At 34.2% G+C, this 11,532-nt stretch overlaps 1 protein-coding gene across 1 annotated transcript; it reads right to left on the bottom strand.

Moving 5' to 3' along the window:
• Positions 1–1,502: 1,502 nt before the first annotated feature.
• On the bottom strand, positions 1,503–11,268 carry LOC8287035 (probable AMP deaminase). Its single transcript, XM_015719814.3, has 19 exons — positions 10,440–11,268; positions 10,139–10,335; positions 9,568–9,778; positions 9,142–9,317; positions 8,945–8,996; positions 7,738–7,865; positions 7,476–7,655; positions 7,274–7,341; positions 7,048–7,190; positions 6,022–6,083; positions 4,907–5,020; positions 4,036–4,176; positions 3,557–3,709; positions 3,302–3,355; positions 3,110–3,220; positions 2,432–2,605; positions 2,273–2,353; positions 1,869–1,967; positions 1,503–1,792 (listed from the first exon to the last, which is right to left on the bottom strand). Exons 1-19 carry the CDS (start codon positions 10,963–10,965, stop codon positions 1,724–1,726), a joined length of 2,739 nt encoding a protein of 912 aa, XP_015575300.1. The 5' UTR covers positions 10,966–11,268; the 3' UTR covers positions 1,503–1,723.
• Positions 11,269–11,532: the final 264 nt, after the last annotated feature.

Raw genomic sequence — 11,532 nt, 5'->3', positions numbered from 1 at the left:
AGTAATTAGTGTATTTTGATAATATTAATATAAGTATTTCAAAAACTATACCATGATATATCAAAAACATACCAAATGCAGTTTAAAATATATAAAAATATAATTAAAATAAAATTTAAAAAGTCATTTAACAATAACAAAAATATACTAACATGACACCAATAAAATATTAAAAGGATAACATAGTTTAGCTCCAAAAAAAACTTATATAGACAATATTTTTTGAAAAAAATTATAAAAGAAAAAATTTGAAAAAGATCACAGAAATAATTTTGACTGTAAAACAAAAATCTTGCCGCCACTTTCCGTATATATGTAAAAGTCCCTAAATATTTACTTGGCAAAAATGTTGTAGGTCTATCAGTCCAAACTACACCGATCTAAAAAAATAATAATATTAATATTTTATAGACTACGTGAATATTTAATACTTTAACTTTTAAATACAGTCTAATATTTAATACTTTTTAATATGTAACTTCATTCAAATTATAATGTTCATAAATATTTAAAAATTATCAAAAGATAAAGCTGAAGTGTAAATTAAATAAAAATTAAAAATATTTAAAAGATTATAAAAATAAAATTTAAGTATTTATTAGATCAAATTAAAAATTAAGCTATTACAATGCTAAATTTTAAGTGTTTATATTTTATAATTTGTAATTTGAGAATATTACTAATAAATGCAATGAATAAAAAAAGAAATAAATAGTTAGTCTGATATTTCTAATTTTACTATTTCTTACAAGTTAATTTATTTACATTTGTTTGATTGAAGAAAAGTGAGAAGAAAAAGATTTTGCAAAAGCAACAAACAAAAAACAAAGGGATACTGTCTTTATCAAAACAAAAAAGAAAAAGAAATGTATACGTAGACATGTTCCTGCCTTTAACCCTCATCTTTCGCAAGAGATGAAGCGCATTTTTTAATAGCCAGCAAAAATACAAGTTTGAATAAGCAACATTCAGCAGGAAAAGAGGAAAACAAAAAGCTCCCGCAAACTTAAATATGGACTAAATATACTTCTTCAATAACAGAATGATAATCTGCTACCAGACATTGCAGCTATAGTCGCAGCAATTTGCACATTTAATTATCATGAAACATGAGTCTGTATGTGCCTCTTTGCCAAATTTCGCGCAACCAATTACTTAGGTTCCAAAAATAACAGAATTTAAGCACATTCTTTTCCCCCTGGAATGAGTTGACAATTGGAAACTAACCCAAAAAACAGTATGGGGGTGCAATTTGCAAAGTCATATCACCTCACCATCTTGATAGAGAGATAAGTAAAATGTAAAGTAGCAAGGTGGATCATAACATGAAGTGGATTCAATAATATTCAATTCAGAGGAAGACCCGCCCCTTTCTAAAATAACTCCAAATTCAAAAACCAGTATTTCCCTACATCAAGGAAATATATATATATATATATATATATATATATATATATTCAAGCCCTCCTTTAGTTTTGACAAAATTGGTAATATACTGGACGAGATCACAAAATTGCTTCCGCAAACTGGTAACTCACCATTAAAGCTAACATAATTTTTCTCGGCACCATTGGTTGTTGCAAGCAGCATGTATAATGAAGTCATGACAAGTATCAATGACACCATAAATATGAATCCCAAAACATTCAGACAAACTGATGGCATGTCTCACTGAACACCATCGTCCAATTTCTAGATGCTTCAGTACAGTATTTCATTTTGTCTAGAATTCTATTTCTTGAGGAAAATTAGCCCTTCCAGAGTAGACATACTGCATCTCCTCCTTCCATGTCTGCAAAACTGAAACTCATTAGCTATGAAGAAGAAAAATAGACTCGCTTCTTGTAATAAGTTGTATAATTACTTGCCTCGTGTCGATAGTCGATCCTCATATGAGGTACATTTGTCTTGTGAATATCATTTCCTTCTGGACCTCTCACAAAATATTTGCTACCAAGCCAATGCAACTGCAGAAGGAACCCCCAAAATAAAAGCATGTTAACCGTACCAGCAGATGGCAAATTTATCTCAAAAGAAATTACAAGTAATACAGCTACAACCACGACATAAATACAAGTTGTTTCACATCCTTATTGGAAGATTCCTCTCCACTGTAATATTCGCCAAATCAGTGCACTGAATTGTTGATATTGTAAGATAACCAACTTCATTTTGGTAATCACTCAAATGAACTACTATACTAGTTGAGAAGGCAAACAAATAAATCTGATGAGCGTTTGTGCTTGGCTGTGGTGTTCATTGACTTCCCCACCTTTGCCACATGGGAGAATCCAGACTGATAAACAGAATTTCTCGCTATCTCACATAGGTCGCATGAGCTGAGCTTCCACACCTAAAGAAGAATCCAAATTCCATAACACGCATCACTTCAGCATAATAAAAAATAACATGCAAATAAAGATGACTAGACCTTTGCTGCAATGCTATATTCTTCTACCAGTGGTTCCCTTGTCAAATGAATTTGCAAAGGATCATCAGTTGAGAGTGAGACATTCAGCCCACGCTGGAAGAACATTGGTAACGGGTTTCGATGATAGTTCAGGAAAAGGGAATTGTTGCTCAATGGTGACATAGCCAGTCCAATCTGAGAATGAAAGGAAAAGTAACTAATACTTAGCAAACCTCAAACCGATAAAATGACAATGTCAACAGATGAAGTTAGGTGCAAATCAATCTCAAAACTCACCAAAGAAAAGCACAACCCAAAACTCACTAAACGACTTGCAGAAATTATACAGATGTCTACTGCCCTTATTGGTGCTACTGAAATAGGTTGGGAGGGAGCATCTTGTAGATAATCCTACCTTTCGATATTTGTGTAAGGTGACTGCTTTCAGGAATAAGACTTGTGTTTATCATTATAACCCCATAATTTAACCAATAAACTAAGCAATGCGTCTCCCAAACCATAAATATGTGAGGCAAAATTTTTTAGGATTGACCGTGGAATTGCTGAAATTTCTAAATCGAAAAGGATAGGTCAAAGATGTACACTAATAAGATGATCCTAATGGAAAGGCAGTTATCTTTCAAAAAGCTTTTGTCCTTATTTCAATTAAACGCAATATGCCAGGCATGTAGCACAAACCTGAGCAAGGTAATACAAGTATTGCAAAACAGGAGATTTCCGTAAGTTGATCCCATGAGATATATTATGGCACAAAAGGAATGCCGCTGCCAAATGGTCAATATCACCAGCCTGCACATAGTGTAAACATCAGCATCATCTCAGAAATTTAGGGAAGTCGATTAAAAAAAAATCAAGAATAGACATATAAACCTCTCCACAGTGTGGCCGAAATTTAATGGTCGAAAATCCTTTAGATTCACGAAGCTGAAAAGATAATAAGAACATAAGTTAATCCCAGACTACATAATGAGCTGTCTGATTTTTCCTTCCCCTTTTCCACTACTTGATAAAACAAGAAAAATCACAAGCTCATATGCAACTTCGCTTTCCTTAAAATCTGATTTAAGTAAAGAAACTTCTCAACCATATACTTCATTGTTAAGGGAACAAGAATGTAATATAAACCTTATTAAGAGTATATAAGTTTGCATAGCAGTAATAAGCATAATATGAGTAGGCTGGATTAAATTCATTGGTCCATTCAGCTGGTTTTGGCATGTGCTTAGTTGGACGCCTTTCAGGTCTACTTTCATCATCGACAATATCCAATCCCACGACCTGCATCAAGAAAATAAAAATTAATACTTAAAGTTTCTATGGATTTCGTAAGGTATGTTAGTGTAATGGGATACAGGCCTTCCCAATAAATAGGTTGCTTTTTCATGCCTGTCCGTTTGTGCATGATAATGGGTGGGTGGTTGCAGATGTAAGTAAATTACAGAAGTAATAACAAAGAAGAGATCATCAAACAAATCCATTTTCCTAAACTACACTTGAGGAAAAATAAATCTCGACAAACATTTAAATAACCAAAATAAATATGGGCCATCAAATAGTAACAAGTACATAAATATTCAGATAAATAATTTAACGAGCATAGTTACCTGCATTAAAAATAGGTGTAGTTGAGGATGCGAGCTTGGATTGATTGTGACTTCAAATAGTGGAATAAAAACATTATCAAGAATATTCTGAAAAGATTTAACTGTTCCCAGTTCCTTGTACACATTGTATAGCCTTGGTAGCTGCACATTTAACAATTATTTTTAACATAAATAAAAAATAAAAATGAAGAGGAGGAAGGCAGGTAGAAGAAAGTAAAAGAAAAACAAAAATGGGGTAGCAAAGAACCAACTAGGAGAATCAAGGATATAATGCTGCTGAAGCTAAAGGTAGCAAAGAAAAATAATACTTTATACTTTATTGCTGCATCACAAAATCATTTTTATTGCTATTTTCTAAGTAATAGATCAATAGTGTTCTAAAATAGTTCAAGTTAACATAAATGACAACAAAGCCCAACATCAAACCTTTTTCATTATTAAACTAGGAATGATACAAACATATCTTGTCAAATATGTAAGAAGTTCTTCAGAATCCATGGTTCAAAGTAAAATAAAAAACGATATTAATGTAAGACATAAATTTTTGCAAACTAATGAAAACTTATAACTCTATTGAAGGAATAAAAACTAATTTCTATATGGAAAAAAGAAGAGAGCTGAACCAAAATCCTAACCAGATATTATTCTTGACAACCTCTAGACATAATAGGGTGATGTGATTCTGGTGAAGTACTTCTAACAAGGTTTACGTCAATGTGTACAATCAAGAAGTTCAAGGAATTACATTTAGACTTAATTCACAAATCATATGGCTAATGATGTCAAGCACACCAATCCAATCAATTGAATGAACAAGTTTAGACATAAAAGTGCAGCTACCAAAACAAAAAGAACAGGCATTTCAACTTACCTGGATTAACCAAACAGCATTCTCACTATAAATAGCATTGTTAACAAACCAACTAGCCAGCTGGTCCCACTCACTTTGTTTCCTTCCATAGATAGAAATTCTGTACTCAGCCATCTAAAAAAATTGTAGAATGACAAAAAATTCGACTTTAAAATCTAAGGTGAAGAAAACACTCGCATAAGGCAGAACTAATGTCAATAACTTAACCTTTAATTAACGATATTTAGTACAATTCCAAATCAAAGGGAAAAAAACTAAAGCTACCTAATCGTATTAAAGACAATTAGAAAGCTACAACTATTGTTATATAGGGGCATAGATGCAAGCAGCAGCCAAGTGATAATTAGGTGAAAGCACCACCAGTAATCATGCTATTTGTAGTACCATTTCTCCCATACTCCATCACTCTTAGAATCTAAAAGCCAAATAATCCGCCTGATCTTTAAAGGAAAACGAAAAGCAATTACATTTTTTCTGCAAAGCCCATAAGAATAAAGACCTCTTTTAATTGCCAACACAAAATTTGTTTTGGAACAATATAAAATTGAGGCATATGCCCAAATAGATGTCACATTTACATACTATGTTCTTTACAATTAGCATTGCAAGCCCAATTTGTGATGGTGATAAAATGCTAATTAGATCCAACTGCAATAGAAACAAGATAAACCTAAGGTGTGACATCCAATAGCAGCACAAGATTCTTTACAGAAAAACAATTAACATTGAAAAGCTTCCTAGTTTTAACCATGAAACCAAGGCTCCTGAAAAAGTATGAATCAATCATCAATTGTCCTATTGTTTCTTTTTATGTTGTTTTTCATATACTCAGTACGGGATAATATTTTTCTGCTCCGAGCAAGTGCTCTTGCAAATAAAAGAAGAAAATTACTTCCTTGGTCTGTTAAAGGTAAGTAACAAGACATGCAGTCATACACTGAAGTCTAAGCAAATGCATTCCACCATAGCAAAAATTGCCACAGGAGTGGAATAATATGGTCTAAAAAGAGTTTTTAGAACAGATTGAAGGAAACAGTATTACATGCAGCAAAAGAAAGGCAAAAGTAACTGAAACATTGGTTTCAATCATATGCCTTTGGGGTGTAAAACAAAACCTGGTATTTGCTTGCTTCAAGATCTGTTAGAACTTCTTTGGTTACTTCTGCCAAGAAACGTCCTGTGATAATTCACTTAAAAAAGTCATCATGATATCTTATTTGTTCTACCTAGTACAATTTCATAGTACAGAGATTTTTACTTTAATATAGCATCAATACAAATGAAACAATGGAATAAATTCTGTTAGTGAAGATTATATTTGATATCTTGCATGCAAGTCCTAAAAGTCCAAAAAGAAAGATATAGATATCAAGGGGAACAAAAAAATATGCATAAGCAATATACTCACTTCTAAATTTAAGACTTCTGGTGTTTTCTCAAAAAAAACTCCATGGGCATTAAGAGTGTTAGACCAAACATCATGTCAATGACTAAATAAGTGGGTTGGAACCCATCTTATGTTAAGACACAATATACTCTCTCACATTCCATTTTAGATTCTTATTTTTCCCATGTAGGATTCTATTCTCCTAGAGGCCACGTGAGAAAATTGGTCAGCAGAAAAGGCTTCCTGGGTCAAAGCTAAAACTAAGCCATTTAGACAGAAAATAACTTCCTGTCTTTAAATAGGAAGTCATTCTTTTCAAAATTTCTTTAAACTGATCGAAAACTGAAAAGGAACCTATAAGAAAATCATATACGCATACATCCACCAAGAGAAGACCCGGAACTGCTGGTGGTGGTCACTCTAGTCCCCACCAGCCATGGCCAACTACCCAGTGTACCTAAGTTTTTCTCCTATTCAACTACAAATAAAAATGTTTAAAGTCCTTAAAGAACAGCACATTTTCATGGTCTTTTCACTAAAAGACATTTAATTTTTTATTCCAGTGCATGGCAAACATTAAACCATATATTCAAGTTGTTATAACGTTACAACCAAACAACAAAAAACAATGCATCTTTATGGAAAATGTTTTCCACCAAATTTCCCTGACAGCTTAATTTGCAAGAGATAAACGGAGGCTAAGATTATATTCAAGCATAATCCATCAAGATTCATATTAGTAATGAGTACTTACCTTGAATAAGATTATCTTGCTTTAAGAAAATCTCCCTGAGTCTACTTTGTCCACAAGGATTGTATTTAAGATTGAATTTATCAAAACGATGGAAGGTACTCTTATCAGCATGGACATCCAACAAATCAACATTCAAATCATACCTGAAGTTCAACACTAAAAATTAGGAAGTCAACAGAGTAAGTCCTTACAGAGAGTGAATTGATAGAACAATGTGAATCCTTACCCAGTCAAGTCCAAGCTCTCGAAAACTTCCTTTAGAGTCATGTATTTTCCATCTCTGAATATGACAACCTGCAGATTATATGTCAAGAGCAATCAAAGAAAAAAGTTGAAAACATATTGACACAATAGAAAATGAAGAAAAAGAATACGTGAACTTTAGCGACCAAATGACATTAAATGATTGGTGAGAACTCAAATACTACCTCGTCAGGTTCCTTTCTTAGCTTTGACTTGATAAAGTGCAGGAGATGCTTCTGGTTCATGCAAGCAGAATGATGCACATGCGTATCAACTTTTCTGATATTGTAGAAATCACGGTGTGGTGCACTCTTCTGAGCTAGGAACTCCCTATCTGCATTTACTAACAGATGAAGGCGGAATTTCTGTATAGCAATCAGTATAAGTTACAAGCAAAAGCCCAACTGATTAAGACATTAGTCCAAAATAAAGCCCGAACAGAAATACCTCCTCAAGAAATCGTAGTCTGTGATGGCATGCAGTGCGAACATTTCCAATTGATATGATTCTTAGCAGGTGGTGCAAATCAGTAAAAAAAGTTGTTGCACTAGCAACAGGGAAAAGATCTACAGTATCTGAATTAAAAACCAAATTAACCTTGATTATTCACATGATCAATAAAATAATATATTAATAAGACCGCAAAAAATTGTAAGTCGCCATGCAAGTAATATAAGAATAACTTTCAACAGAAATTATTACACTATCTTATAACAGCTTTAATTTTTAACCAGACATCTTAGATTTATCCTAATTTTCTGTAGCAATGTTCCATCACCTAGCATTTGGCTTTGAGTTCTCTTCATCATTATTTTATACTTCCCAACATTTCTTCAGTATTTCAGTAACTCATTCATGATGTTTGAGTTTCACAAGAAACTGCATCCTTTATTCTTGCTACTTGGCCCAAAAAATATCCTAGGTAGCAATTTTAGCACAAGAGATGCATATCAACAAAGCCTCATAGATGGCTGCAGTAGGCCGACTTCAAAACCATCACATGGAGTTTTACTCAAAGAAAGCACCAATACATAAGATAATCTTTCAATTCATCGTAGTTCATAATTTATCATTTGACTGGGAGCCTGAATATTGACAAGATATGGCCATAAAAAGCTAGGTTGACAATAATGTTTGATGTGTAAAGCGCAACACTGCAAGAGGTTAATATTAGCATTTACTGCATTCTTGAATATCCAACATAGATGTCATAGATCACATATTTGAAACCTAGATTACTTGCACTCTGGTATGACTTTATCAGTATGTGTCCAGTATTGGGCTCATTTATTTTCCATATTTCACAAATACTCTCACTAATTTAAACTGTCAGAGCCATACCCATGTCTGAAAATTACCATTAAAAGTGAGTTTTTTTAGCAAAACAATTCTAGTAAGCCATCTCTGACCTTTTGCTTCACTCAATTTATGAGAATAAAGAAAAGGATTGGCAATGTTGGATATTTGAAGACAGTGGTATCACAGTCTTTCTGATGACCAAATCAAATCAAGTAACTCTCTTGTTAGTTATAGAATAAGTTATCAGCAAACAGACAGAGTGTAGAAAGAAGCCGAACCACATATAGTAGTTTAGTCTTTACCGTCAGAAAAATAATAAACTACTAAAAATAATGCAATTGGACTTACTGCTTACCATTTTCACTGGCATATACATGTGCAACTCCATCTTCCATCCTAAAGTGATGCTGGACAAGAATTAAGAAAAAATACATAGCTCAAGAAAAGTAAGGTATTTGCTCAATATTTTGGATATTTAGAAGAAAAGGAGGTATTTAAGCAACAAAAGTTGTCCGCAGAGAACTTCATACTGATATAAAGAAAGTGACATACTTTAGTTGCTGGAACAGGTTCAAAGTGAAATGGATCAGATTTCAACCCTGGTGTACCAGGTTCAGCAGCAGATAACTTCTTCCAAGGAGCTTCCTCCCTGTAAACATACCTACTCCTCAAATCCAAGCTTTCACGGATCATCTTCTTTACTTCTTCCTCTTCTATATTTACAGACTCTGAATAAAAATGTTTCCACACAGAGAATATTTTCAACAGTCAACTACCCACTTCTACTCAATTTTCTAATAACCTCATAAAAAGAAGCACATTATATGCCCGCTTCAATTAAGTTTGTCAGCTAGTTAAAATCTCAATAATATAATTTCAGTCCAATTGGGATTTGAAAATAGGAAAAATCTAGTAAAATAGCATCAATAGCAAATTTCATGGAAGGAAAGGCACAAAGAACTAGAAACTTGAGAGTACCATGCATTGTCAATCTTGGAGGTAAAATTGTCATGGCAAAAGCAGGATCATTCCTCACTTGGTGCAATGAAGATGTATCTACCTTTATGCCAAGCGAATCAACAACTTCTGTTTCACCTCTAGTATCTCGAATATTTTGATCATGAATACTGTTAATACTGTCACCTCCAGAGGGTGGAACAGAAGAGCTTTGAACTTTTGAATCAACATCCTGCAAACTCATTTAGAAAAATATTTCAAATTGATTTTAACATTTTATTTCAGTTATCCCAGAAAGTAACCTTAGTTTAACAATAATAAGAAAGAAAAAGAGACACTGCAATTAAGAAGTTCAAATGTTGCCACAGGACAAGAGCTCATCCCAGAGTAAGAAAATGTTAATAGGACCACTAAGTTGTTTTCTTTCAAAGACCATTACCTAAGTAATAGTGCGTCACCATCTACAGCCAATATCCCAACTTGCATTCAGTTGCATTGCAAGAATTGTTTGGAAAAATGGGTGTTAAGCATCAAGAGCTACTTGGAAGACAGAAGAAGCAAGTAGTAAAGCTGGAATCTAATAGGCACATACATGTACGTGTTCAGCAGAAGAATTCATGTTTGCATTATTGAAAATGGTGTCATCTCCAATGGCATACTCTGTTCCTTCCTCATCAGAATCCTCCATACTTTCAAAAGCAGCTCCGCCAGGGGATCTCGGGGTAATTAGCCTGCTATGAGATGCCATCCTTGTAATGGAACTAGAGTAATTAACAGACTTATTGTCACCTGCACAAAGCAGAAGGTGTACAAACTTAGAAGGGACCAGCAGCTCCAAATGCAGAATAAACAACCAACTGATTCGCAAACCATAAATAATAATAAAGACTGACCGTCTCTATGAGATGTTCGCAGAGGCGGCAATCCAAAAGGAATAAAATTAAGCCTATCTCCCTGACCCTGAGCTCTAAACCTAACCGGCTGCTGCTCTTGATTGAACCAATCATTACTCAACACAGCATTAGGCATTGAACACGATATCGTATAATTTGGAAGAAGCACATTCCTATCATCTAAGGACCTTGATGCACTCTCCTTCCACATTTTCTTCTCTATATCATCCACCATCTCTCCATCAGAGCCGTACACGTCAGCGTCCCGCTCATCATTATCGTCGTCGTCGTCGTTTTCGTTTCCACTCCTCTCTTCCACCTCTTCTTCAAAATCAAAATCCACTCCTTCGTCACTTACAATTGAATGTTTTCTGCGACTATTAGGCGAACCGCGGCGGATTTCAATGAGACGATCGAGAACTTGATCGACAGTGCGCTTGTGAACATAAAACGCAGATAGTGCCATTAACGAAGCTCCAACTAGAGCCGCCATAGCTAGATGTAAAGACGGCAAGGACGACTCCATGGCTGATGAAAAGACGCAAATGCCAAAATAATGTGTTTGTTCTGTTCTTTTTTTACTTTTAAATTTTTGTTTTTGTTTTTGTTTCTGTTTCTATAGGTTTGCCTTTGTAGAGAGGAAATATGAGTGAAGAGTGTGCTGTGTTGTGTTGCACTCTTATTTGAGGTTCAGAACAGAAGAAGAGGGAAAGTCAAAAGACTGCTTGCGCGGATTTCAGAGTTTTTGTTGGGTCCTACACCTACTGCGGGTTGCTCTACGGTTGTTAAGATGGTTTCGGGTAGGGCTAGTGTCGGGCTGGGCCAATTTAGAAGCAACAGAAACAACTTGCGTATGCCGTAGATATATGTAAAATTGGCTTGAACTGGCCCAACTAGTAAAATGTACCCTTAAAAATGGGATATCATATTAAAATCATATGGATCAATTTAGGTTTTCCCTTGGGGCTAATTCTATGGGCTTGAACTGGCCCAACTACCGACCTTTTTAAGCATCCTGGCTTTATTTCTTCTTTTTCTCAAAATAACCCAACAAAAAGAAAACTGCTGTTGATTTGTACAATATTGAAGTCGT

The sequence above is a fragment of the Ricinus communis genome, chromosome 1, assembly GCF_019578655.1.
Source record: "Ricinus communis isolate WT05 ecotype wild-type chromosome 1, ASM1957865v1, whole genome shotgun sequence".
NCBI classification, from domain to species: domain Eukaryota; kingdom Viridiplantae; phylum Streptophyta; class Magnoliopsida; order Malpighiales; family Euphorbiaceae; genus Ricinus; species Ricinus communis.
The sequence above is the reverse complement of the archived record's forward strand: the minus strand, read 5'-3'. Positions and strand labels throughout refer to the sequence as shown.